The 27,330-nt window shown below is 50.6% G+C and overlaps 2 protein-coding genes across 12 annotated transcripts; one reads left to right on the top strand and one right to left on the bottom strand.

Moving 5' to 3' along the window:
* The first annotated feature begins 340 nt into the window (after window positions 1-340).
* atp8a2 (ATPase phospholipid transporting 8A2) lies at window positions 341-21,263 on the top strand. 11 transcript variants are annotated; one of them, XR_015854686.1, is made up of 36 exons: window positions 2,235-2,430; window positions 5,565-5,709; window positions 6,740-6,839; window positions 6,900-6,998; window positions 7,075-7,120; window positions 7,284-7,324; window positions 7,630-7,703; window positions 7,791-7,860; window positions 7,933-8,060; window positions 8,155-8,266; window positions 8,343-8,511; window positions 8,577-8,704; window positions 8,771-8,848; window positions 8,920-9,008; window positions 9,195-9,239; window positions 9,386-9,461; window positions 9,543-9,731; window positions 9,803-9,852; window positions 9,916-9,985; window positions 10,056-10,140; window positions 10,233-10,372; window positions 11,105-11,308; window positions 13,771-13,943; window positions 14,518-14,701; window positions 15,095-15,205; window positions 15,840-15,914; window positions 15,991-16,113; window positions 16,314-16,392; window positions 16,467-16,528; window positions 16,719-16,775; window positions 17,111-17,218; window positions 18,293-18,381; window positions 18,451-18,555; window positions 18,882-18,912; window positions 19,998-20,089; window positions 20,227-21,263. XR_015854686.1 is itself a non-coding variant. In XM_088363843.1 (35 exons), the coding sequence occupies exons 1-35, from the start codon at window positions 669-671 to the stop codon at window positions 20,319-20,321; spliced, it is 3,534 nt and encodes a 1,177-aa protein (XP_088219969.1). In that variant the 5' UTR covers window positions 341-668; the 3' UTR covers window positions 20,322-21,263. The 11 variants fall into 11 exon arrangements, 10 of the variants coding, with proteins under 10 accessions (XP_088219969.1, XP_088219967.1, XP_088219971.1 ...); XM_088363843.1 differs by lacking the exons at window positions 2,235-2,430; window positions 18,882-18,912 and adding an exon at window positions 341-711; XM_088363841.1 differs by lacking the exons at window positions 2,235-2,430; window positions 18,882-18,912 and adding an exon at window positions 341-711 and having other exon boundaries at window positions 5,532-5,709.
* Window positions 20,903-27,330, bottom strand: shisa2b (shisa family member 2b). The gene is made up of 2 exons (XM_088363863.1): window positions 26,627-27,330; window positions 20,903-23,282 (listed from the first exon to the last, which is right to left on the bottom strand). Exons 1-2 carry the CDS (start codon window positions 26,922-26,924, stop codon window positions 22,726-22,728), a joined length of 855 nt encoding a protein of 284 aa, XP_088219989.1. The 5' UTR covers window positions 26,925-27,330; the 3' UTR covers window positions 20,903-22,725.

The following is a 27,330-nucleotide window of genomic DNA, read 5'->3' as shown; positions in this document are numbered from 1 at the left end:
CTCATTACCATTATGATGGTACATTCGTGTAGTTGCAGTGTCGTACCGTACGACGGAAAAGACGCAATTGTCATTTTACCCACCGAAATAAAAACCTTGATGGCTATATCTTTCGATTCCACCCGTACGTTTCCAACTATTGTTTAAGTCCAGGTTTTACAAACATGGACTGCGAAATTCGACACATGAAAGAGTGTGAGGGGGAGGATATAAGATTAATTGTGCGACTGTAACCTTTTCTTTCGAAATGTACAACTAACTTGCGGAAGTAGCTAAGCTATGAGCATGACTAGGGCGTCTTCAAAGTAAAAGTATTGGTGCGTATTTCTTTTGTGGCTTTCATTTCCCAACAGTTTTAAGGTTTAGTGAAACTGTGAATAAGATGCAGAAAATAGTTAGACGGAGCAATCTTAGCTCATTCGTACGCTCATTGCGTCTTATTTTGACATGCGAGCAACCCGACGGAACTAGCTATCGTATCACTTGTTTCCTCCTTGTTCATCCACTCGTGAAGCGGTCAGAGCGAACATGGTACCCGGTCGTCAGCGGCAACAGCGGCCGCGGCCCGTAACTACTACTCGCCTTCGCCTCGGCTCCGCTGCGGGCGAGCCGTAAGCGAGCATGTCCACGTTGCTCCTTCCACTACCACCTGCACGTCCACTGGCACGATGTATTTCAACCGGGGGGCCAAGAAGATCCACAGCGAGGGAGGTAAGCTAGAAAGAACGAACGAACGAACGAACGGTACACTAGCGAGCGGCTTGTGAAGCCTTTTATTAGCGTTGCAATAATGAATTGCGCACTGACGCGAACGGTGGCTCGATACGATGTGCGTATGTATGGAAGGTGACCATGGACGTGAGAACAACGCAAACGTCGCCTCGCCTAACCGCCCGCTCGCCCGCCCGCCCTTCAAAGACGAGGGTCGTGATGTCGCTGTCGTATTTGCGTCCGCTATGCAGGTGAGCTTTCTTACTCGGCGTCGTTTTGACATGCCGAGTGATGGAAGCGCGCGTGCTCGCTCGCTCGCTCGCGCGCTCCTGCTCCTGTCCTGTGTTCGTTTGGAGCCAAAGATTTGTGCACCAGCTGGAGGACGAGCCTATTAGCAAGCCGATTTAACGGTCACGTGACTGTCTGAAGAGCGCCCGACCTGGTAAGAGGAACGAACGGCGGTCCTCGCTTTACGACGGACCCGCCATACGGCGTCGAGAGACTGCAATGCAATGATGAACTACATTCCATAACGTTATAATCCTATGCGGCCACAAATAAATAAAGCAATGCGACAACAATAATGCTACAATAACACTATAAAACTGCCAAATAGCTTGATAGCACAAAATGCTATGGAGACATGCACGTACTGCACAGACTGCAGTGGATTGCCCTCGAAGAGAGTAGAACGTGTTTGTCTTTTAGTTTAAAAGTCACTCGCACATATCTGCTGCTGCTATGCTCTTGTCTGCCTGTGTGTGCGGGCGTGCGTGTGTGCGTGCGGGCGTGCGGGCGTGCGTGTGCATGCCGCTTCCACAAATAGAAAGCAGGGCAAATTATTAACAGATAAATCATTAGTCATGGAATGAAACACTCAAAAGGACATGACTAAAGCAGAAATTGTGTGTGTCTCTCCAGTATGCGCTTTTTGCTGTCATCACGTGGAGTGCGAGCTTTTGAGTCTTTGCTCGAATTCGGAGCTTGATTGATTGATTGATTGATTGAGATATGGCATTTATTTGTTAGCTTGGAGGCTAATCAACGCCTGTTATTATTAGCGGTTGGGGTCGTGTGAGTGTTTGGCAGTGCGGCCAACTGTCACCGTGTGTGCTGGGTAGATAATGGAAGGGTGAGTGGGCCCTTGGGGTATTTCGTGGTGCTGGACAACAGGGGGCGCTCTTGTGTGGTAAATGACTGACCGCCATCCTCAACGCCATTCATTTTCCTCACACATGTATTAATGTGTGCTCTTTGTGTGTGTTTCTTTAGGGCTGAACGATTTTGAAAAATAATGTAAAAACAAAAAAAAACAGTTACCCCAAGATTTAATTTGGTTTGTTTTTTAAGGTCCTCTTCCCATATATTTTTTAACAAGCAATAAATAATTGTCTATTACAATAATCCCTATTAGATTTTTAATACGTAAACGTTTTGGTCCCATGGGATATGCTAACATATGAATTCATTTGAAAGAGTCGGAGGCTTTGCGCCTCAGAAGCTACTTTTTCCTTCATTGTCACGTCGATTTGAATTGGATGAATTGTTCAGCCCTTTTACCCATTTACCTGTTGTCTTGTTGTGTGTTGTTCTCTCCCGCCCTTTTCCGCCCGCGGCCCACAGAGCAGTTAGTGTTGACTGCCATTAGGCAGAACCCTTCTGAGCCTCAGGACCCCAGCCGGAAGGCGGGTGCCCGCCCCCCAGACAGGTTTGACAAAAGTGAGTGATGCGGGACTGGATGGCGTCCGCCAAGGTGCATGCGCGCCGGGAGTAGATGCCCCCCCCCCCGAACCCCTACCCCACCCGGCCCTCGAGCGCTGCAACCTGCCGCCTGAAGTGTTCTGTTAAGCTTCAAAGGTGAGCGGCAGGTGAAAGTGCAGCCGCTCGGGGTCTGGAATGTTGAATGGCCGATTCACTGGAAAGCCCATGCATGCTGTGCAACACATGCATGTCATGGATGGACATGTTTTGCAAACGGCAGAATGTACGCATGCATGTCATGACCTTGCATGATTGTCTATCTCTTTACATGTGAAGAAAAGAGAGCAAAGGTGTGTGTACAAATATGGTGAAATTACATTACGCCATTTAAAAAACAAATGACTTGATTCATGTGTTGTTCCAACGTTTTGGACCTTGCTCCAATATGTTTGTAATTTGCACAGATTGGCGTGTGAGACTGCAGTAGCCGGTGTGGGAAAACGATTGCTTTGCATTTTTCTATTTGAATTGTTTGAGTCATTGGATGAATGCTTTTGACCTACTTGCAGAATGAATGCACTTGACATGAATAGCAACAGGAACGTTTGTTGTTACGTGAGTCTCACGTGGAGGATTACCGGCGTGTCTTGGCTTAGCCGGCAGGTAAAGTTGCAGAGCAGACATAGCGAGGATTAGCGTACTGTATGCTTGGGCCCGTAAGAAGCTTTTTTGCTCCTTGCTGATTCGTGACAATGCAGGAAATGGAGCCCGCAGCGAAGCGGGCGTCTGGGTCGGGCAGAACCTGCAAGTAGAGAAGAAAGGGGAGTAGGGGGCTCCCCGCCGAGGGTCACCATGGGGCTTAACGGCCAAACGGGCAGGCGGCGTTCTGTTGGTAATGCAGTTCCCTTGACCTATTTTGTGCTATGTAAGAAAACAACAAAAAAAGCTGTTTAGATACATAGATGACAAGGTGTGATTTGTCTCAGAGTTGCAAAAATGAATCAACAACTATTTGATGATGCAATGAATGGAGCGATATATAAAATTGTTGTGCTCGGTCGCTTAAGCGTGACTGGAGCAATTATGCTATTAGGCTAACAGTACTTCAAGTTAAAAGTCCCGGCGCTGTATGTCATTGCTCATGGATCGACTTGTCTTTTCAAATTGCTTTGTTGGAACTCCCTGTTGTGTAACAGTAATGGCCAGTTGTGGTGCTTGGCTGGCAGGCAGGCAGGCAGGCAGGCAGGCAACCTGCTCTGGCTCGTCATTAGCCGTGATGCCTTATTTAAGAGAGCATCTGCTTGGTAAAAAGGTCTGTGTGTTTTGATACTGACAAATATGTTTCCATCAATACATTTCCAAAAAATAGATATAGTTTTTCAAACATTTGAATTGAATGCGCCAAAAATATTTTCTCAAATGCCTCGTTGCCTTGAGCCACGTGATTGTGAATTTGCAATTTATATGGCGTCCGGTGAGTCTTAGCGATTAGCAAAATGGTTCAATTGGACTAACAGCTATCAGGCCGCAATATCTTGTCGAGTGTCGGGTCAAAGGTTAGCGCAAGCGCGTCACCGCCCTCCTGGACTCGCCGCACACGCTCCGCTTTGTTTTATTGCGCGGCCGAAGACGTCTAGCAATAGCACGCCCATCAAGAGGTGCTGAGTAACCCGAGCGTTGATCTGCTCAGTGAGGCTCCGGAGAATATATCACGATGGATCCGGAATGGTGCAGGCGTAACAAAAGTCACTTGTAGACAGTAGGGGTCAAGTGTTGACTCATCTTGATCTGCTCTGTGGAGTGATTGCCATTGTGACTTACTAGCCCGCAGGTAATAGCCCGCTCGCAGATCACCCGATAAGACATTTGTTATCATTTGGCCGTTAAAGGACTTTGACCCGTGCAGAGATCTGACCGCTCGGTGTAGAATGGCAAAAGTGCTGCGGGATACTCAATCCACCAGACTCTGACGGGCTTTATTGCCTTTTAAATTATTGAAGCACTAGGCCGGGCAGGCGGGCAGGCGGGCGGTTGGGCCTGTTGTTTTCACTTGCAAGGAAAAAGCGCAGACAATCACACCGACTCCCATGAGGATTAGCTTTCAGTGATTGTGGAAGAATAACCTCATTGACTTTCAATAGCAATTGTGACTGAAGATGCATTTTTAAAATCAAACGCACGTCATGAAATAATCTGTCTCATAATAACAATATCAGACTTGTAAGCGTGAATTTGAGATACAAAAATGACTTTTTGCACGTAATGAAAAAAATGCGAAATCTAATACTATTAAAAAAAGATAGGAAACTTGTCACATTGTTCTAAAAAACAATTGAAATGAAAGGATTTGAAAAACAAATGTCAAAATGGAAAAAAAACCCCAAACATTGAAAAATCCCAAACTATTGTAACCCCTTCGACAAAGGTTTGGAATCAGCGCATTAAAACTCCTGAATCGGGTCGCCGTTTGTACGCTACTGTCCCTTTAAGAAAGCGGAGCCCCGAGTTTACCCCCACCTCTCCCTCCTCCCACTCGCGGAGGCTTTCCACTCCATATGGCTTCTTCCCGTCGTTGTTGGCGGCGACGACGCGCCACTCGCCATCACGCCGGAGGGAGGAGACGCCTCCGATTGTAGTAGTAGCAGGGAGCTTCCGAATGGGGCAGCCGCCGAGCCGGCCCGCATCTTGACATCCGGACTTGGAGCCGTCGCTTGGGTCCGTCCGTTTGTCCGTCCAGGTCCGCAGCTGAGTCAACGGTGTGCGTGGGGTGGGGTGGGCGGAGCGGACTGTTGCATCCTCTTGTCAGGGTTCTCCATGTGCTGCTTGCTGGAGGTGGGCCCAGTGTGTTTGTTGCCTATTGTGCACCCCTCAGCACATCCATTATTAGCACGGGAGGGGGGGGGGGAGGGAGTAAGAGCGGGATGGGAGTCCCACGGGTGCACTAAAAGGCAACACACACGCTCGGCCTACCGTAAATGTCTTTTGAATGTGTGTACGTGTGTGTGTGTGTGTGTGTGTGTGTGTCACCTGCCATCCACCCACCCTCTTTTGTCTGTCTGTCTGTCTCCAACTCTTCACCCTCCCACCCTTTCCCTTACCCCCACCCCTTACTCACCCAGCCTCGCCTCTGTCTCATCAATCCAACGGCGCAGGACCCGCTTGCTCGTCGGCCGGCTACCACAAGGCAGATGATGAGATGTCCGGCACCACGTCGCAGGCGGAGCCCGTAGACGCCACGGCGCGCGCCGTGCTGCTCAACCGGCCCCAGACCACCAAGTTCTGCGACAACCACGTCAGGTAGGCCACCATAGTCAACACGCCGTTTGAATGTGGGGGTGTGCACACTTGTGCAAACACATTCTCTCACTTTTGAACTTCTTACTTTGTCCTGATAAGGTTTTTTTATTCCAATTGGCTTTTAAAAGTTCTCGCTCACATTCTCGGCTGACCTTTGAACAGGTGTTTGTTGACTTTGTCTAACTCTTGTACATTTTCTAATACCATTTTGTGCTGAAAAGTATGTTATGGTCTTCAAGAGAAAGACACTTGTGGAAGCAGATAAGGAAGGAAGGAAGGCGCTTTAATAGCTCATCCATTATGTGATTATTTGCCGTAGTCGCAAAGGTGAGAGGCCCAAAGTGGACCACAGTTGAAAATTCACTCCATCAATACGTGCACGTAAATAGTTTTTTCCACTTTGTGTATTTTTCCATCTCCATTTCTTTTTGGCCTAGCGTAAGCAGCTGCACACAGCGGGTGCGGCGCTCTCCCGTCGGTGTCTTCTGTTTTTGGAAAAAACAATCCAGGCCTTCTCGCTAAAGCCATAGGATTAAAAATAAATAGAATCAAGAACACAGGTTTGTATAGTGGACGCTAAGTGCAGGAAAGCAGCAGCAGCGCTAATGCACAGGTTGCATGAAAAGAGAGAACGGTGAAATATGGAGCTGCTGAGAGGACCCAGATAAAAGCTGCAATCAATACGGCTATCGAAGGGTTTCAGGAAGACCTCCTCCGCTGCATTTCCAGGACCGTAATGCCATTAGGCTGGCCGGCCGGCACCGATCGGGCCTCCTGCTTGCAGAAAATGCACGCCGATGGCAGTACATTTTGCGCCAATCAGGTTCTGGATCGACGCGTTCTTTTTTGAAGGCCTTTTAGGAGCAGCTCTTAGCGCTCAAGACTGCTACGTGATCAATACAAAGTTGCCATCGATCGCAACGTTGCTCCAAATTTAGTTTGCAGGATTTGAAGCGGTCACGTATTTATAGGCGTGAGGTCTCCGAGGTTTCAAAGGGCCATTTTCTCTTTCCTGCTTTCTCCTCGTCAGTACCACCAAGTATGGCGTCCTCTCCTTTCTTCCCCGCTTCATGTACGAGCAGATCCGGAGGGCCGCCAACGCCTTCTTCCTCTTCATCACGCTCATGCAGGTAAGCAAGTGGTTAAGATTTGGATTGTCCGAGCGTCCCTAAACGTTTGCCCTCCGTCAGCAAATCCCCGACGTCTCTCCGACCGGCCGCTACACCACGCTGGTGCCGCTCATCTTCATCCTCACCGTGGCTGGCATCAAGGAGATCATCGAGGACTACGTGAGTACCTCCGCGAAGGTGACGAAGGCGGCGGCGGCGGCGTTTAAAAAGCGTGTCAACTTTTGTCTCCGCCCAGAAACGCCATAAAGCGGACAACACGGTCAACAAGAAGAAGACCACGGGTATGCGCTGTGGAATTGGCTTCTCCTCTGCGTGTCTGCCATTGTGTTTGGTCCGGGCTGTTGTGCGTGGCTCATCAGACGCTTTGCTATGAATAGTGCATGAGAGCTCTTCTCTATAGGCTGACTGACAGCTGCCTGTCTTCCTGTCCTTCCTGTCTGGCAGTGTTGCGTAACGGAGCATGGCAGACCATCATCTGGAAGCAGGTAAGGAAGGAAGGGGGAGAAGAAATCCAGCTTCATGCGAACAAACGATGCAAAATGGCTTTTGGATTGCGCTGTTGTAAGATTTTAAGAGACAATACTTGCAAGCATATATTTTTGGAGCCAAAGCGTCCTGATTTGGACAATATGACTCGGAAAGCCGGATTAAGCAACGTCCCGCCGTGCCGGCTGTCGCTTGATGTCATCGCTGATGGCTGCTCACTAATTTCTTCTTGTTTTGCCGCCCCTTCCTCCATCTCTCCCTCCCCACCTGGCTTCTGCATTGCCGTTGCCGCGGCGACCGCCAGGTTGCGGTCGGAGACATCGTGAAGGTGACCAACGGCCAGCATCTTCCGGCCGACATGGTTATTGTGTCATCCAGGTCAGAGCGTGCCTGCCAGCGGACGCATGCGCCTTTGCTGTCCAAGTGTGTCATTTTGTTCTCACGACTTCATTTGTTGCTCCACAGTGAACCTCAGGCCATGTGCTACACGGAGACCTCCAACCTGGATGGGGAAACCAACCTGAAGATCCGACAGGTACGTCCTGGCATTGCGCTTGACGCGTGTGTTGATTTGTTTGAAAACGGGGTGGTGTGGACGCGCCGGCAGGGTCTCCCGCTCACAGCGGGCTTCCAGACACTCGAGGACCTGTTGTCGTTATCTGGCGTTTTGGAGTGCGAAGGTCCCAACAGACATTTGTACGACTTCACCGGAACCCTGCGGCTGGAAAATCAAAAGTACGACACACGCGTCGACGCAGGCAGGCAGGCACGCACGCACGCACGCACGCACTGCATAACGTCTCTTTTTTTTTTTTTTTTTAATCCTCAGAGCTGCTCCTCTGGGCCCAGACCAGGTCCTACTACGTGGCGCCCAGATCCGGAACACCCAGTGGGTGGTGGGAATCGTGGTCTACACCGGCCACGACTCCAAACTCATGCAGGTGAGGAAAGATGGCGTCGCTTTTGCGCGGGGATCGCCACTCAAACGTTTGACCCTCCCCTCCCCCCGGCGAGAAGAACTCCACCAAGGCGCCCCTGAAGCGCTCCAACGTGGAGCGGGTGACCAACATGCAGATCCTGGTGCTGTTTGGCATCCTACTGGTCATGGCCTTGGTCAGCTCGGTGGGCGCCGCCATTTGGAACAGGCAGTACACCGAGGAAGCTTGCTGGTATCTGTCCCGGCAAGGTGAGGCCCACATTTTGACCCACGTTCTTTCATCCGTAAAAATGTTTGGTTGTTGTGGCTTCCAGGTGACATCTCCACCAACTTTGCGTACAACCTGCTGACCTTCATCATCCTGTACAACAACCTGATCCCCATCAGCCTGCTGGTCACTCTGGAGGTGGTCAAGTTCACGCAGGCCCTCTTCATCAACTGGGTACGCATATCCAAAGCTTATCTGTTTAGCGATTAGGCCAACCCAACTTTTTTTTTTTTTTGGAAGGATGTGGAGATGTACTACGCCGAGACGGACACGCCAGCCATGGCTCGAACGTCCAACCTGAACGAGGAGCTGGGCCAGGTTCTCTCGTGCTTGGCGTTAAACTTTTTGATTTATCATTCACCCGTTTTATTGGATTTTTTTTTTCCCAGGTGAAGTATTTGTTTTCGGACAAAACAGGAACGCTCACCTGCAACGTCATGCACTTTAAAAAGTGCACCATAGCGGGAATCACTTACGGGTAAGCCATCTTATTTCTCGCTTGACTTTTTCGACTTCCCGATCCTTCTAATTGTTTACTAATTTGCAACTCTCTCTTCATGAATACAACTGACTCGTTTCATTTAACTCCGGCATGCTAGACGAGAACAAACTAATCAACTCATCCATTTGATTTCCCCTTCCGCAACCTCATTCATTACCGCAGCCACTTCCCCGATCTCGACTGCGATCGTTCCATGGAGGACTTCAGGTGAGTCGAGCCGCCGTTGCCGCCGCCGCCGCCCTTCCGCTCCGTCTGTCAGAACTTCCTCCCGTCAGGCGTGCTTGATTTATTTATTTTTTTACGGGTGACCCCCGAAGCCTCCCGATTGATTTGTTTGCTTTTGTTCCCGACAGCAATCTGCCATCCAACAGTAACAACTCCACCGAGTTCGATGACCCGGCTCTCATCCAGAACATTGAGAAAGGCCACGTAAGTGTCAAGCTGATATTTTTCCAAATGAAATTGAAAACAACCTGGGAAATGGAACGCAATGTCATCAATATTTTGCAGCCGACGTCCCCTCAGATCTGCGAGTTCTTGACCATGATGGCCGTGTGCCACACGGTGGTGCCCGAGCGCGACGACAACCAGATCATCTACCAGGCCTCCTCGCCAGATGAGGGCGCTCTAGTCAAGGGGGCCAAGGGTCTGGGCTTCGTCTTCACGGGCCGGACGCCCGATTCGGTCATCATCGAAGCCGTAAGTCTCCAGCTCGGAACCGATCCCGTCGGGATCCGCAGAGGACTTGACGTGGTGGTGTTTTGTTCCAGAGAGGCAAGGAGATGAGCTACCAGTTGCTGAACGTGTTGGAGTTTTCCAGGTATTGCTTGTGTTCCGGAATTCCCAAGGAAGGTTGTTGTGAAAATTAACTTGTTGTTTTCAGTAACCGCAAGCGCATGTCGGCGGTGGTGAGGACCCCAAACGGGCGGCTGCGGCTCTATTGCAAAGGAGCGGTATGTTCAGCTCCAGTGATGCTCACCACTGCTGTCGGGATACCGCTCAAAGTTCACTCGTGTGTTTCAGGATAATGTCATCTTTGAACGTTTGACCGAGGACTCTCAGTACAAAGACTTGACCATCGCTCACTTGGAGCAGTTTGCCACGGAAGGTAAGCGATGCCAGCACAGCTAGGAGATGTATATTGATATCTTTTTTTTTTTTTTTTCTGCTGCCTTACTCAAGCTCTTTCCATCCACGCAGGCCTGAGAACTTTGTGTTTCGCCTACGTGGACCTGCGGGAGGACGCCTACCAGGAGTGGCTGAAAAAATACAACGACGTCAGCACTGTACTCAAAGACCGGGCGCAAAAACTGGAGGAGTGCTACGAACTACTGGAAAAGGTCCAAAATCCCCTCCATGTGATATTCCCGACTACCAGCAGGTGGCGCGGTTGCTGTACTTGAGGTGCGAAAAGGAGGCCGGGTGGTAAAAAGAGGAAGCAGGAGGAGAAGGAGCGCTCAGACTTGAAGACCACAAGGCTAATTAGCCCGCATGCCGGCCCGCCAAGAGCCCCCCGTAAAAGTGCAGTCAACAACACGGCAGTGTTACCGTGCGGGGAAATGTTTGTGTGCGCGTCTGAGTGTGTCTAATAAGCATACATGTGCGTTTAATTGCTGAGCAAATTGAAGTCGAGGCGAGGGGAGGGGAGGGGAGCGCTGCGCCGCGCCGGCTGAGAGATTTTTGCCATTCAAGTCACAGGGCGTCCAAAAGAGCCGCAACGGCCCTCGTCGTCATAATTGGAAGTGAATGATGTTCTTGGCGTGATGAGAGCCCTCACGCACGCACGCACGCACAAGCTGTCCCGCTCAATTTGCACTTGGACATTCCTACTGGACGGATAGAAGGAGTTGCAGTGGGCCGCAGTTAGCAATTCCAACACTTTCCATACTAAAAAGCACAAGGAGACCCATAGCCCTATCAATAGAGATAAGCAAAGCCGACTTTCATTTGAAGGCTGGTATCGCTTACATGGATGTATCTCCAATTCCGAAATAAATCAAGCATGAAGCAAACGATCCAAAAGAATCTCTCCTAATGATATTTGTCACCCGACCGACCGACCGACCCAACAGAATCTACTGCTGCTGGGCGCCACCGCCATCGAGGACCGCCTCCAGGCCGGCGTCCCCGAAACCATCGCCACGCTGATGCGGGCCGACATCAAGATCTGGGTCCTGACCGGGGACAAGCAGGAGACGGCCATCAACATCGGCTACTCGTGCCGCCTGGTGACGCACGGCATGTCCCTCATCATCGTCAATGAGGACTCCCTGGATGTGAGTAGCGCCCTTCCTCTTTTTCGTGTACGGTTGCCGTGGGAACCAGGGCGTGGTCCCACTTGGGTGGGCGGGCGGTTGCTCTTTGTGTGCTCGCAGGTAATTAAAGTCTCTGGTGTCCCCTGCGGCGTTTCTGGAGACAGCTTTGTCTGTCTTTGTGGCGCTATTGCACACGTACGATCCTCGCCGGCTTTGGCCCAATGATACTGGAATGTTGATACTAACTGAATAGTGATAGTGGCAATATCAGCGCCTTCTCTAGTTGATAGGGTCCCGTCATGTCGTGTCCTGTCCTGTCATGTGTCTGTCTCGCGCACACACACACACACGCACACGCACACACACACACACACACACACACGCACACACTTTGAGGCCACATGGAGATTCTGAAAGCCAAATAGGCCTCGTTTATTGTCCAAATGTGCTCAAGTGTACATTTTCTATTTACATTCACAACTTTCTCACTTCATCACGGTTGTTGGACAAATGACGAATTGCCGGCCGCTCTGCCAACGTCTTGCCTGACAACCTAATATTTAGCTAATAAAAAAAAATCCCAAAAATGGTGACTCAATGCCTTTGGAACCTTCTGGTTGAAAAACATTGCCGGCCTTTTATGTTTTCTGCTGCATACTGGACACCTAATGTAGCATGTGAAGTGCTTCCTCCATGAATGAAAGTTTTGTTGTCTTTATTTGACTCACTTGGCGAAGGAAGGAAAAAAAAAAACATGTCTGACTCTGACATATTTAGCCAATGGAATTAGTCGCATGAGTGGATTATCCTTAATAGACTTTGGATAACCGTATTTGCAAATTGGAGTCAACACTGACTTCCAAAAAAGACGCCTCGGGTTATTCCTGCATGGCAAAGTTGTCTATGTGAGTGTGTTTAAGTGTTGGCGACACTTACTGTCGCTTAAAATAACCTTTCACAGCTTTCAAAGTGTGACTTGAACCAGAACTTGCTTATCATCAATCACACCTCATGCGTCCTCAAAGCTTCCGTTCCTTTTCGCTATGAGGATTTAACGTTTGTATCAGTATTAACGTTGGGAATTATGATATCATGTTATTGATATCGGTACTGGTATCAGCGACCCGCTTCCTGAGCGTGGGCACGCACGCCTACAACTTTCCCACAATCCCGCACAACTGGCCATTAATCATCTATACACACACACTTAGCACTGTATATATACATTGTGTATTATATATACAAATATGGCCGCCTGTATTTCCTGGGCATTCATCATGGGTGCCATCCGCAATAACGGTATCAAAACACACGAATGGTGTTTGGAACCCCCGAGAGACGGAAAGTTGAAATCTCACGGAATTTGCTGAAATCTCACGTGATGTTGTTAGTGCGACTCTCGGGGCATTTTCTTTCCACAGAAAGTTGGTTGGCTTCCAAATTGTACCAAACCCGCCTCCGTGTCTGGGCTTCCAAATATAATCCAGATAAAATTTAGTGCAGTGTGAGTGTGTGTGTGCGTGTGTGTGTTTTTCCAGCCTCTTCGAGCTCAGATGCATGCGATAAGTAAATATTTGGTTTGGAGGATTAAAACAAAAAAAAAAAAGAAAAAGTTGCAATCAAATGAGCATGGCAGCGTTTTCCCTCAGCCTCCAAAAATAAGCGGCCATTTAGCGTGAGAAAGCTACTTAGTCGACCGGCCGAGCATTTTGTCTCGTCTTTGATCCGTGCAAGAAAGCGCGGCTCGGGCATTTTTGGCCGTTTGTTTGTTTTGGTGCCACCTTGAGTCTTGGATCTATGAAAGGATTTTTTTTCCCCGAATAATACAGAATTTTTATTGTAAGGGCAATGAAGTTCCTAAGATGGACTCTACGTCTGGCAAATTCATCACCCGCATGCCATTCAAGTGGCTTTTACACAGGATGTCCGAACGTAGCACGTGAAAACCACGGGCAGAAGACGTGAGAATTTTCAGCTACTTTTGCCATTTAAGCTTTTAACGAGAGTGCAAAACAAGCACTAATGGGCTCTTTATTGGAGTTATGGGGCTATTAAAGCGGCCTCTAGTAGTAGGCCATGCTGCTTGCTGAAAATGCCTTCCAGAGGAAGCGCCACAAAGAGCAACACTTGACCTACAAATGCGCTTATTATAGCGAAAGTTGAATTTAAATGCGGATTGCTTTTTCAGACAGCGCCGAAATACACGCAAGCCCACACAAGACAATTACGCGAACAATGCGCCCTTTCTTCTTGATCTTCCCAAACATGCGTCCCTCCTCCTCCTAAATATTCCCACTCATGTTTTTTCAGCCCGGGGCTGTATGTTTTTCTTTGTATGCCGGAATTCCTGTTTGTATTCACCTTTACTCGCCCCCCCCCCCCTCATGAAAGCAAAACACAAACATAATGAAGGGATTAACAGGAGATTACGGGTTGTCACACTTCTCCTGACAGAATTTGTTTTTTTTTTTTTGTTTTTGCAGGCCACCCGCTCCACGCTAACCGAGCACTGCTCATCCCTGGGCGACTCCCTGCGAAAGGAGAACGAGCTAGCGCTGATCATCGACGGCCAGACCCTCAAGTACGCTTTGTCCTTCGAGCTGCGCCAGGCCTTCCTGGACCTGGCCCTATCGTGCAAGGCCGTCATCTGCTGCCGGTGGGTCGTGTCTGCCGCGTTGCTTTCGTTCCGGTGTTTACATCCCGTTCCGTTTTTTTTTTTTTTCCACTCACAAGCAGTTGTAATGCTTAACAAAAGAGTTTCCACTACTTGTCTTTTATGTGTGTGTGGGGGGGGGGGAGTAATTGACTCATTGCATTTCCAGGCTGTATCCGGACTTTTACTCTCCGAGGCCCTGCAAACAAACCGCCGGCTCGCTATTGTCTGTCCTTCATCTCTCCTTTCAGAATTGGCTGTTTTCCACCCACGTCATTGTGCTAACGCAATTAGCGAGCGCTAGCATCGATCTCGACCTTGATATCAACGTTAAACATCGGTGAAATCACGGTGGGATTTTTGGTTTTAGCGACTCCGCCTGTGACCTGACTGCTCTCAGAGTAGCCCTCAAGGGAAGTAGCCCCAAATGAAGCCTTGCTATTGTCTGCGGAAGGACAGAACTGACACGAGATCGGTGATGCGGACAGGTCAAGAGGCTGGAGGACTACCTGAGACACACACACACACACACACGATTGCTGTTGTTTTTAAACGCGTGCGTCTGTGTGTGTGTCAGAGTGTCGCCCCTGCAAAAGTCTGAAATCGTGGACATGGTGAAGAAGCACGTGAAGGCCATCACGCTGGCCATCGGCGACGGCGCTAATGACGTGGGCATGATCCAGACGGCGCACGTGGGCGTGGGCATCAGCGGCAACGAGGGCATGCAGGCCACCAACTCCTCCGACTACTCCATCGCGCAGGTGAGATTCGAAAAATGCCCCAAAGCAGATAGATTGAAAGGCAAAAGGAATTTCAAGCCTTAATTGCAGAGTTTATCTTGTCAGTGTGACGCGCACACACGGACACACGCGCAGTGTCATTTGACACTGTTGTTTATCTGGCGGCCCCCCAAGGGCTCGTGGCGTTATCTGCCCGCCCATCACGGCGACACGAGTCTGCACTTTCCCCTTCATATTGCTCATAGTATGGTTCACTAAGCGCATATATAGATATTCTTTTTTTTTTTCTTTTCTGGTGTGCGGCTAGCCTCACCTCTTCAATACGGCACTAATATGAGTCGGTCTTGACAGAGGATCAAGAATGTATAACTAAATATGAAGGCAAATCTGTATGCTTGTGTGTGTGATTGGCAGTTCTCCTACCTGGAGAAGCTGCTGCTGGTGCACGGCGCGTGGAGCTACAACCGTGTGACCAAGTGCATCCTCTACTGCTTTTACAAGAACGTGGTGCTTTACATCATCGAGGTACGCAGACAGACAGACAGACAGACAGACAGACAGACAGACAGACAGTTGCATTCACACAGACCTTTTGCAGCTGCTAGCCGACACGTCGGCCAGTGATGGACGAGGTGCCCTTGTGGCGTCTGCTTTGTGTCCAATGTTTAGATAGGCGCCGCTGAGGCTCCGACAATCAGCATTGTGTGTGTGTGTGTGTGTGTGTGTGTGTTTGTGTGCACGCTCACAGAAAGTGGCCCTTTTTGGGACAGATGCCATTGTAGAACGCAAACACGACTACAGAGAAATGCGCCAATACTTGATGTTTGTAGTTCTGACGTTGTAAAAATGAAAAAATACGTGTCATTCTCGCTAACGTAATTGTGTTTTCCTCCCCATATTTTTCTATTTTGGTCAACGATTGTGCTATTTTTTCTGCCTACGGTCATATGCGTGTGAAGTCAGCTGCCCTTGCCTGTCTCTCCTGACAGCTGTCTGACATTAAAGATGCCAGCAGGTGCTGTTCCACTTTACACCAAGCGACAACAACAAACATGGCGCCATTCAAAACTGACAACAGCGGGACAAAAGCCGGAAGTAAATAACGTCTCGCAAGGTTCTCCTGACCGTTTTTTCTTTTTTTTTCCCCCACCGTCCTCAGCTGTGGTTCGCCTTCGTCAACGGCTTCTCGGGCCAGATCCTCTTCGAGCGCTGGTGCATCGGCCTCTACAATGTGGTGAGGAAGCTCGGGCGTGGACCGCCGGGCCGGTGGGCTCCCCGTCCTCGCCAACCCCAGCGCTTTTGTTTGCCAGATATTCACGGCCCTGCCGCCGTTCACGCTGGGCATCTTCGACCGGCCGTGCAGTCAGCAGAACATGCTGCGCTTCCCTCAACTCTACCGGATCACCCAGAATGCCGAGGGCTTCAACACCAAGGTGCGCTCATTTTTGGCCGTCTCGCTATTTGTTTGGCGCGACGGACGGCGAGTAAACAAGTGTCAGAAAGAGGCGGGCGGGCGGGCTTGGGTCATTTCCATGGCGTCCCTCGGGAGATTGGGAGAAGGGAGTCTTTCTTTCGCCGTGTGCAGTTTGTCCTACATGTGCTCAATATCGTGTGTGTGTGTGTGTGTCTTCAGGTGTTCTGGGGTCACTGTATCAACGCACTGATTCACTCGATTATTCTCTTTTGGTTTCCTCTCAAGATGTTGGAGCACGGTGAGGATAACACTTTTTCTGAAGTGATGAGGTTTCTTTGTTCAAAATGATTGTTAACCTTTTTGTCTGCACAGACTCGCCCTTCAAAACCGGTCAAGGCAATGACTACCTTTTTGTTGGCAACATGGTCTACACGGTGAGTTGTCCTTTTTTTTGCATGATATTTGCGAGGGAGGGGGGGGCGGAGGAGGGTCTCTTCCCGTCTCCGTCTGACGCACACCATGGAAATGTTCCTCCCTAGCATCCCGGGAGAACTTTTGAGGTACTTTTTATGCGTGTACCGAGGCAGCCATCTAAAGAGCTTTTGCGGATTGTTGTGTCTGCAGTACGTCGTGGTCACAGTGTGTCTCAAAGCCGGAATGGAGACCACCGCTTGGACCCGGGTAAGAGCCTCCACACACGCATACGCACAAACCACCTGACCGACCGACCGACCGGCCCACTCTGTGGTAATGGAATATAACGCCACCTCCTGCATGGCAAGACATGTGGAACAGATCGGATGTTTGACACATTTGACGCGCTGTTAACAGCCGTGCGCCCACACGCTAGCATGGCTAACGCCGTCGACACGGAAGCTTGGCAGGCACGCCGGCCGACAGCTGAGCGTGGAAACGGCAACACGACACACAGAGGGACATTTTTGGAGGCCGGCGGTTGTCTAAATTGAGACGTGGACCGTTTGCGCTATTTGACCTGGTCATCTTTTTGTGCGCAGTTCTCCCACCTGGCCGTGTGGGGGAGCATGCTCCTGTGGCTGGTCTTCTTTGGAGTCTACTCGTCCATCTGGCCCACCTTCCCCATGGCCCCCGACATGCTTGGCCAGGTAAAGCAATGAATGAAGCATAAACGCTACCGATAAGTGCAGCACAAAAAGGGTTGAAGTTCCTCGTCAAGAATCTCTTCCTGGGTGTTCCGTGTCGGGTGGGGAAGGGCGTAGTGGGGGGGGGGGGGGGGCAGTCTGGCGTCCCGCACCTGCCGTCACCCGAGCCCCCCGCTACCTTTTTTACTGCGGAGGTGTTGACTTAAGAGGCCGGGCTGCTGTGACTCCTGCTGCTGAAGAGAGACAGCGGGGTGATTTGAGAAAGTCGTTGGGGGGATTATAAGGGGGGGGGGGGGGGGGCGAGGCGGAAGGGACTGTCGGGGCTGGGCGCCCATTAATTCAATTTGTGTCAGGGATCCGGAATGCGCTCAAATATCCCAGCAGCTGCTCCGGCTGACTGCGGAAGGGGCGGCCGAGACCCCCGCCCGCGACTGCGGCGACAACCAGTCTTTGACCCTTTTTTTTTTTTTTTTTATGTCATTTACATCAATGGCATGGCTAAAAGAAGACATGTTGACTTGTGTGGCTCACGACTGCGTCTTTCCAAGTCGGAACTTTATTTGTGTCCCAACTGTGACTAATAACTCAAAAGCCTCGTTGGCCGACTTTTTGCTATGATTTCTGCTTCCAACTGTTGCCAGAGATATTTCCTCATAGTTTTCCGCATCTTCCGCATCCCGTCCTTCCCCAGAGAGGAACCAAATTATCTGCGTGGACTTTATAGTTGCTCGGAGGCCACAGCTGCTTCCAGCGCTCGTACTTTGACCGACTCGGGAATTGCTCCAAACGAGCGAGCCCTAATCACAAACGGATATGCTAGACAGACACGCGGCCAATTTTTTTTTTTGAAGCAGAGCACGGCGTCCAAAGTCGGATGACCGTTTGATTGATTAGTCATGAAAAAGGATACACAAGGGCCACTGGAAAGTTGGGAAGAAAATGAACCTCTGACACCAGTTGCATAGATCAGCATAAAATTGGGCGGACGCATCTGTCATAACGTGCCTGAAAGTCGGCCATTATGCTCGGGAGCAGCCATTTTGAGCACAATATATGCTTTGCTTGTTGTGCGGGCAGGCTGGCAGCGTGATGCAGTGCTGGTACTTCTGGTTAGGTCTGCTCCTGGTGCCCGCCGTCTGTTTGCTCAAGGACTTTGTTTGGGCGGCGTAAGTACACACACACACACACGCACACGCTGATATTTGATTTGAGCCAATCCCCACGCTCGTCGACAGGACGCGTCGGTCGGTGAGGAAGTCGCTGCTGGAGGAAGTGCAGGAGCTGGAGGCTCGCGCCGTGGACCCGGGCGCCGCCGTGCTCAGGGACGCCAGCGGACGCAGGTACGACATCACTGCCGCATTTGACCACATCGGCCCATCGATTTTCCATATTATCTACGTCAGCGACAAATGATTTTACATATTTACTTTTAATGTTAGAATAGCCGTAAAGTTCAGTTCGTGATAACTCTAATCGTCATTATCAGAACCAAAGGCCAGGCCGAGGTCCCCTAGAGGCGAAACGGAGGTAGTCGTCGCTCCCGCGTGGCAACTGTCCCGCTGTGTGACCTCTGACCTTTACCGACCCGCCTTTGTTTTTGCATGCTGATCATTTCTATTTTCCCTCTCATTTTTCCCAAAAAAAACTAAATTGTAACGCTTTGTAGGTGGACCAATTTGACCTGCTGCACGGACTTGGTGTGTTGTATTGAGATACACTTGTTGTGTGAGTGTGTGTGTGTAGAAGTGGTAGAAAGCAAGCAGTAGTTTCTTGCATTTGGCCTCCAAAGTGTGTCGTTAACACGTCAACCGGGCCGATTGCTGCTGCACTTAGACGTCAATTAGCGGCCTTCCCTTCAAATGCTCCTTTATACGCACACAAGCCGCTTTTCTATAAGAGCGCAGGCAATGCACGCACATACGCACGAAGCCCGGCCTCCACGCGGCTTGCTTTCATCGAGTCCAAACGGGGTGAGGAAGCTTGCCACTCATCATCTGGAATGAGGCGAGTTACAGTATAGCGTCCGGTGGGGGTGGGTGGGGGGAGCACATCTGTGTTTGGAGGATGGGAAAAGCAGCGCAAAGGTAGAAGGAGTTGAAATGGTGCGCAACCTTTATGCTTTCTATTGAACGGATGGCGTTTGTTTTGGCGGAGGACTCGCTCGTCCCGTTCTCTCGGGAAAACTCCCTTTTGCAAAAAGACAGCTTTGCGACTTTAGCAAATGTTGCGGCGATGCGATGACGAGGCGCTTCGTTATTTTTGTTCGGCGGGAGAGGAGAGCGGCCGTGACGGCGTGTGGTCTTCACACAGAGGCTCCAGTCTTCTTCTCTTGGGGGGGGGGGGGCTTTGCCCAAGGTCCAGTCCACTGTGGACGTCCTGTTTGGCAAAACTCGCCTTGTCAGAGGCAACTTCCGACGTTAGCTAGTTCTGCACGTTTATCGCCGATAAGAGCGAAAAGCGGACTCGTTTTTATTTGCCGTCAAAAAATGAGTTTAACTTCTTCAACTGAACTTTAAGCGGTCGGTGTATATTTGAACAACAACAACAAAAAACGCAAGCAAGCACGCACGTCAACTGTCATTTTTTTTCAGTTGAGGTCCTCAAGGACGCTCTTGTTGAACGGCCGCGTTGTGCGCCAAGCTCTTCGACCCGCAACAGTAAACAGAATCAATGTTGACCCAGTAGAGTCAATAGTTAGCGCTTAAGTGTGTGCCCCCCCCCCCCTTTTTTTTTTAAACCTTACCATGAAACGTCTGCCGTCTCTCTGCCCGCCTGCCCGCAGTCTAAACGAACGTGCCCATCTGCTGACAAGAGTCTTTAGGAAGACGCCTTCCAGCATCGGACGCTCCAACTCGCTGCAGCAGCCCGTCACGCGTGAGTACGCCTTGTGCTGGTGACCAACCATCAGCAAAATGGCTCCGCTAACGTCTGCTCCACCGGCACGCCATACCGCATGACCCCCCTCCCACCCCTATCTATCACCACCACCACCACCAATTATCCATCCACAGATGGCTACGCCTTCTCCCAGGAGGAGCACGGCGTGGTGTCCCAATCGCAGGTGGTGCGCTCGTACGACACCACCCGCCAACGGCCCAGCATCTAACCCCTGAACTCCCCCCCACCCCCGAGGACTCTGAGCGTATGGATTATTCCGGACTACGCTTTCAAGCACCGCAAGTCAGAGACTGCGAAACCTGATTGGTGCGTTCCGCTGTACTCGCCTGTGCATGGGTGTGTGTGTGTGTGTGTGTGTGTGTGTGCGTGCGCATGTGTGTCAACCAACCCACTCACCCACCCAAGCACCCACCCCTCGCAATTTAGTCATCACATGCCGACATCAGAAGGGAACTGTGGGTTGGGGGGGGTCACGTCCAAATAAACATGCACGGATGAATTCCATTCCGAGCGCTGCCAAACGCCACAGGGGATGCGACTGAGGCGGAACGTTCGGACTCCCGCCCGCCCACCCCCAGACCCCCCTCCCCTCTCCTGCCCTCTCCACCCCTCCCAACCAACGAGTAGAACATCCATCTTCCTTATCGCCTCACTTCCTATCTTGCCCATCTCCACTGCTCATCTTTTTTTTTTTTTTTTCTTTTCTTTGTCTGTTTTTTGTACTCAAAAGTCCTGCAGAAGGAATGTTGGACTTGACCTAGTTTTGGCGAGTCCTACTAATGCACTGAATTGTCCCTTTACTCTTTGTCCTCACTCGTAGGAAGATTCGACGCACTAATCTAATTCTTGACTATTAAAACAATCGAAGAAGGACCGAGGCGCACCGGCGTGTTGCGGTGCTCAGACAATTCAGCGCACGAGTAGGATAGGGCCGAAAGAGCGCTCGTACGCCTCCAAATCAACAAAAAGGGATTCTTTTTGGTCCGGTGTATTTTGTTTGTGGTTTTTCGTTTGTTTTTGTGAATGTGGCGTCTTGTTGTGTGGACGGTGCTCTGCTTCAGGAATGCCACGATGACGGCTTGTAGAGAGGGGACGCATTGTCCCGTCTGTCCGTCCGAGTCCTAATCATTAAATCCAATCAATCCCGAAACGCGTCTGCCTCCTCCTGTCTGCTGCTTCTTTTTGGTCACGCCATCGGGCGGCTCTCGCAATCGCCGTTTTGTGCGAGTCCCGGCGTTGATTTTCACGTGCGCCAAATGGAAAATGACGGGCAAATCTATTTTTTTATCATTTTGACGACACAACCTGATCTCCTGTGAAAAGTGAAATGAGCCGTTTCAGGGTCTTGCTATTATAAAACTTCAAAAAAGCAAACTTCTTTTGTTGTTATTGCTTATTTTATTTTGATTATTTTTTTAAATGAAAATGTATAGTAAATTATTTTGAACCATTGGCTGTTGCACTTATTTTGTTATGTTTACAGTTATTGTTTTGCCTCCCCACAATTGATTTCCTGTACGGTTCTCATCCGTTCCTTTTCCCGAGCTTTACAGCATCCAATTTACAAAGACCCTTTAAGAATGAGCGCACCCCCCCTTCCGAATCTCTCGTGTCCAAGTGGAGATGCCTTTCCCGCCCGCCCGCCCGCCCACCTTCCTGGACTTGCAGCTGCCGCAGTATGGAGAATCCATCCACTCCCGGAGCTACTTAACTGTAAGTACGCGCCTTGCCAAAATCCCCCCCCCCTTGTTCTTCTCCGTCCCGCCGAGAGCGTCTGATGATGTGACGGCAATTTGTTCCAGCATCCGCTGTGGGTGGTGGAGCCGTCTGCCAATGTGTCATTAGTGTCTTGCAAGGGCTTTAAGGATCCGACCGAAAAAAATGGTGAACGAGCTATTTGCGCGCCATCTGAACCAGGGCTTGGGTGCGCCAACTCTGTCTGGATTTTGCTCCTTGGTGTGATGTGGCTTTTATTTCTTGGTCTATTTTGATTGTGAAAGTGAGCAAGTAAGATGCACAAGCTTCCTGGAAAATGACACTTTTTGTTTTTATTTAGTTCCATGTTGATATGAAAATTGGCACCAGCGCACCACCAACAGCACAAGCTGAGTGCACATTCCTGCATTTCGAAGGCAACGGGCGACTGCTTGCTTTCTCGCCACACGCACTCAACTGTGCTAGTGTTAAATCCAGTAACACACCTCGAGGGGAGGGGGGGGGGGGGGTTGCGTGCGGGGGGTATCGTCTTCAAAGCGCCGCCTCGCCACCCTTTGGGTGACATTGGCGTTTTCTCACGCCGGGAAAAACATTCTGGAGCGTCACGGTCCGTGCGCCTCGCTCACTTCATTAGCGTTTAAATAGTCCGCGGGGAGACCGTCTGCGCTTGTCATCACGCACGCACACGCTCGCTCGCTCGCTCGCGCACACCTCGCTAACGCGCGGCGGCATAAATCACCCCAGTCATCGCTGCTACAAACACACAAATCTTTCATACTTGCAAGTATTCCGGAGCCCACGTTTGTAAGCTGAGCTCGCTCGGCTCACTGGCGACACCGAACACCGGAAGTCCTACGAACGCACCAGAAGCCGCTCAGGTGGAGCTTGACGGGTCATCACACCGTCACTGGGGGGTATTTCTGCTCACTGGAGACTCCGGCTTGAGGGGGGGGGCAAGGGGACTGGAGGGGTCTGTACCCACCTTGGTTGGGGTCCATAAAAGCGGGGGACACCGGATGGGCGTAGCCGATGTACTGCGGATGCAGGAACTGTCCCTGGTGGGGCATGATCTGCGTGGCCTGCTGGCAGTTGAGAACCGAGAAGTTGGTGGGCATGTTGACGAAGACGCTGGCGTCGGGCGGCAGGCAGCAGGAGGCCTGCGCTCGGACCGCCAGGGCCCCCGGACGGGCGTTGGCGGCGGACGGGGCGGAGGAACTGGACGACGTGGCGGTGCTGGACTGGCGCGACGACGAGCCCCTGGAGGTGCCGGAGCTGGACATCATGGGGATGGTCTCCAGGAGACGGCCACCGGCGGCGCTGCCGCCGCCCGCTGCTGACGCCAGCTCCTGCTTGGGGCGCAGGCAGCGGCAGCAGCACATGGCCACCACCGAGCCCACCAGGACGAAGGCCACGAACACCGAACCCACGATGAGGAACGGGACGTAGATGGGAACTGCGGAGAGACACCACAATGTCAAGTAAGAACCCCGCACGAACGCTACTTCCTGCCCTGTCTTGACAACTAAGTGCTGATTGGCCGAGACAAGGACACAAAAAGCTTGCCCCCTTCGGAGCGAAAGGTGCGGCGGGATTTGCTTCCCAGGGAGCCCGAGACTCTCATTAGCACTTGTCTACTTTGTTTTGATCTGGTCTAATCCGCAGCCCCCCTGCTGCGTCCCCTCTAACTTCACTGTGTGTCGCTTGTCACGGCGTGCAAGTAGACGAGGATCATTTTCACGTCATTTGCTCAATAATGAATTTCCTTTGACAACTCATCCGAGTATTTGAATTCCTGACAGTTGATATTATTCAAAATGTATTAAAATGAGTCTTGCGCTAAGCTAAAAACCTTTCACACTTCAGCTGTGACCACTCCCACAACGGTGCAGCCTGTCCCAAACGTTTTAAGCAACAACATTTGGTGCTCACCCCTCCTAGCAGGCAAGAAATCCAGCGCAAACCTTTCCGGTTCCTTTAAAGGGGTCTTTCCCAACTTCTTTTCGCCGTCCCTTTAGACTGGGACACACCCTATCGGCCGTAAACACCCTGAAGAAAAAAACAACCTGAAAGTGTTTTCTAGCAGCCTTTCCCAAACTTTTGAAGCTCCGCACCCAGTTCAGCATCCTGACAGTTGGTGCAGCGCCATCTCTCCGGAACACAAACGTAATAAAAATACCAAAGTGGTCTGTGTACTTTCAAAGCAGTTGCTATAACAAAAAATAATATCCCAAAAAAATAAAAAACATCTATGGAGACTGCAGTGCGTTTGTACCTAATGAAGTGGCCAGCGAGTGTAAGCAAGGTATTTATGTGTGTTAGGAGTGGAGGGGGACATTCTTGAGCCAGTTATTCCTGGCCGGACTTTGCAGCGCTTGGCTTGCGCTTCAAGAAAAGAAGGCATTCAGCGTCCAATGATTTAATGAAAATCAAAGAAGCGAGCCCGTCTCGTCTGGCCGACTTTTATATCCCAAAGAGCAACTGGAGAGCGAGCGAGTGACCTCTGCCAGCTTCGCGAGGCCTTTGTAAATAAGCCGAGTGTCCATTAGTTTGCTTTCAAGATTGAATTATCGTTCCTGTCATGGTTAACGTTCGTAGCGAGAGTAGTAGTTGTCCTTCGGTTTATCTAACAGCAATCCACGGAAAAAGAACAATGAGACGTGGGGGGGGGCAGCGGGGTAATTGTGTGAAAATTGACTTATTGCTGAAAGTATCACAATTTTACGAGAAGCATTTCCATGCCATATCATTTCCAGTGTGTACTCCCAATGGCAACCAAAACATGAACGTCCACGTTACATCACAAGCGATTTGATTGCCCCCCTCGGCTCGGCAGTTCTTTTCCATTCTGAAGGAGTGTCACGGGGCGTAACGTGGAGAACCGGGCGACTAGCTCCAATTTCCCTTTGTCTGCAGCCCCCCCCCTCTCTCAATGCCCATCAAAAGCAGAGAGGTATTAGTGCAGATTACAGCATGTGAGTCTTCCGACTTAAAAAGTAGGAGGGCATGCGTGATGGAGAAGAGGAGGAGGAAAAGGAGGACAGGTGACACCAAAGGCAGAAGTGAGGTGTCAACTTCTAACATATTTCACCCGACACCTCGCTCCTAATAAACAGCTTCTCACAGGAACTCTTTCTATAAGTCTGTTATGGCTACACATATAGGGGTAATGTCCCTCGGGCCCGGCCGGGAGCACGTGGGCGGGTCACTGGGCTCTTTTCTTCTACTTATATGGGCATCAAGTATCCTGCTTTCTCCCACTCTCAATTGTATTCTTCGTCAGGGTTTTGTCGTATTGATGTTTTGACGGTTTCACGTTGGCGTGTATGCCATGTCCTGAAAATGGCTTCAGGTACTTGAGGTTGTTGTTTGGAGCCATTTCCGGCCTCTCAACAGCAATTCTTTGTGATTTTTTTGTATTTATTCATGAACATAAACAGACGATTTCTCTGATCTTATCTGTGTTCATCCTCAATCCAAACTGCTTCTATTAGCCCGCGAGTATCGCCTGGCTTGATGCCCTATGCATCTGCGCACATCAAGGTAGTCCTGCTAATCTGTAAATCTGAACGGTTCAGGGCTCGACTAACCACCTACAGATGCCTGAACCGTGAGGGAGATTTTCCAGCACTTTCTAAGGTTAAAATTCACGTCACAGCTGATAAACGTCGTGGGATAAAAGGCGTACAGCTGAGCTATACAAATGGCTTTGCAAATGGCTTCTTCTTTTTTTTCTCACAGCGCCTGTCCCACACCTGTCGCAGCTCCACTTTTAGGAACACGGGCCGCTCGGACCCGTGCCCTCCGGGTATTCTCCCGTTACCTGAACACCACATGTTTCCTCATGACGGAGCACATTAATAACGTCCTGCCTGTTAGTCATCAAAGCCGCTGTGTGTATTCCCTGCCTTGAGTGATTAATAGCCTGTAAAGCGTAGGAAAATGGATAAAATGGAACTGAGCCTTTGGGGGGGGGGGTAAAAAATGTAAGGTTGGCCGGGAGCCAGCGGATGAAATGTGCACAGCAGTTCCTGCAGTCATCACACATGATAGAAAACTGGACATGAATGTTACCCACAAATTTCAATCTAGATATTAAGAGTTGTGTTATTCATGATGTAGTTATAATCTAATTCTAAAACTTCCATAATGCTGAAGGTCATAGTGGCTGAGCAGAGGGAATCCCTGGACAGCAGATGATGGTCTTAAGAGTTGGGAGGATACCAAAATCAATGGTGATTCGAGAAGGTGCCTATGTTTTAACGGGCCAGAGCTGTCAGCGCCCGAGCCGACTGCCCACGATCCACTTCGAGTCCTGACTTGATTCCACCAGCGCCCGACAAACACTATTCTATTTTTAAAAGTGCACTTTAGGACCATTTGGGAGCCCCACGTAGCAACCAAATGGTGTCTGTTGTGCAGCTGTTGCTGCCAACCTGCTGACTTAGTGTACGCACCAGCACCACGGGGCGCTTGCTTCATGAGACCATGTAATCGGTCCAAATCCAATCTTAAAACCTCGTGAGAAGAATCTCAGTTCGGGAGAGATTTCAAGGCAACAATAGATTGCATTTGGAAATGTACTTTCCAAACTCATTTTCAGCAACATTTTCATCGGAGAACCCCACCGATTTTTTTCCCCCTGTGCTGGAAGACCAAGACCCGAGTGAGTGAGTGAGTGAGTGAGTGAGTGAGTGAGTGAGTGAGTGAGTGAGTGAGTGAGTGAGTGAGTGAGTGAGTGAGCGAGTGAGCGAGTGAGCGAGCGAGCGAGCGAGCGAGTGAGTGAGTGAGTGCTCGTACCTGCATCGGAGTCCTTGGTCTCTTTGCCCTCGGCCCCGGGTTCCAGGGCCCGCCTGTCGTTGTCGCAACTGCCCTGGTCCAGCCGCGCGTCCGTGCTGGAGCAGCAGTAACGCAGCTCGCACTTTCCGCAGCAAATAATGGCGTCCACGCCATCTATCTTCTCTGGGCACTGGAAGCCTTCCTTCCACCCTGCCTGGGCGTCGTGCCAACCGTGGCAGTACTCACCGCTGGCCTGCACGTCGATGGTGACCAGCAGAAGGGTCACGGCCACGGCGGCCGGGAGTCCTCCGGCCCACATCGTGGGGGCGATAGAAAGAGACGCCCGCTGCTAGGATTCACCGGAACTATGAGGGCAGCCGTGGGAATTAAGAAAAGTGATGCCCAACTCATGCGCTGGCATTGGTTTGAGAATTCCCGTGCGTAATTGCGTTTCCAAAAAGGACTCCACGCGATTATCCCCCAACGTTCAACTTGAGTCTCCAGATGCGACTTTTCTGCTGCAGTAAATCCAGTCCGCGGAGTGGTTAGAGGGGTCTCCAATGTATTCTCCGAGTGTCCGTGTGGTCCCGTGAGCGGCTCTTGCAAACGTGAGTGGCGTCTCGCATTTTGCAACAGGGCCGTCCCAACGAGAACAGAGCACAAGTGAAGTCCAGGTCCTGCTGGGTCAGGCCAAGCTTGTACGCCCGAGACATCCTACTTTGCGT

This window comes from Syngnathus floridae, chromosome 20 (genome assembly GCF_059516105.1).
Source record: "Syngnathus floridae isolate MCC-2025c chromosome 20, RoL_Sflo_1.0, whole genome shotgun sequence".
Lineage (NCBI taxonomy): Eukaryota > Metazoa > Chordata > Actinopteri > Syngnathiformes > Syngnathidae > Syngnathus > Syngnathus floridae.
This window is presented reverse-complemented; position numbering and strand designations above follow the sequence as displayed.

Bases quoted from the DNA above. Each gene is read 5' to 3' on its own strand.
- atp8a2 (XM_088363839.1), top strand. From the start codon at position 2,250: ATGAATTGTTCAGCCCTTTTACCCATTTACCTGTTGTCTTGTTGTGTG. The intron at 8,267-8,342 runs GTGAGGAAAGAT...CCCGGCGAGAAG, and splicing joins ACGACTCCAAACTCATGCAG to AACTCCACCAAGGCGCCCCT. The intron at 18,556-19,997 runs GTACGACATCAC...GCCTGCCCGCAG, and splicing joins AGGGACGCCAGCGGACGCAG to TCTAAACGAACGTGCCCATC.
- shisa2b (XM_088363863.1), bottom strand. From the start codon at position 26,924: ATGTGGGCCGGAGGACTCCCGGCCGCCGTGGCCGTGACCCTTCTGCTG. The intron at 23,283-26,626 runs GTACGAGCACTC...GTCTCTCCGCAG, and splicing joins GACCAAGGACTCCGATGCAG to TTCCCATCTACGTCCCGTTC.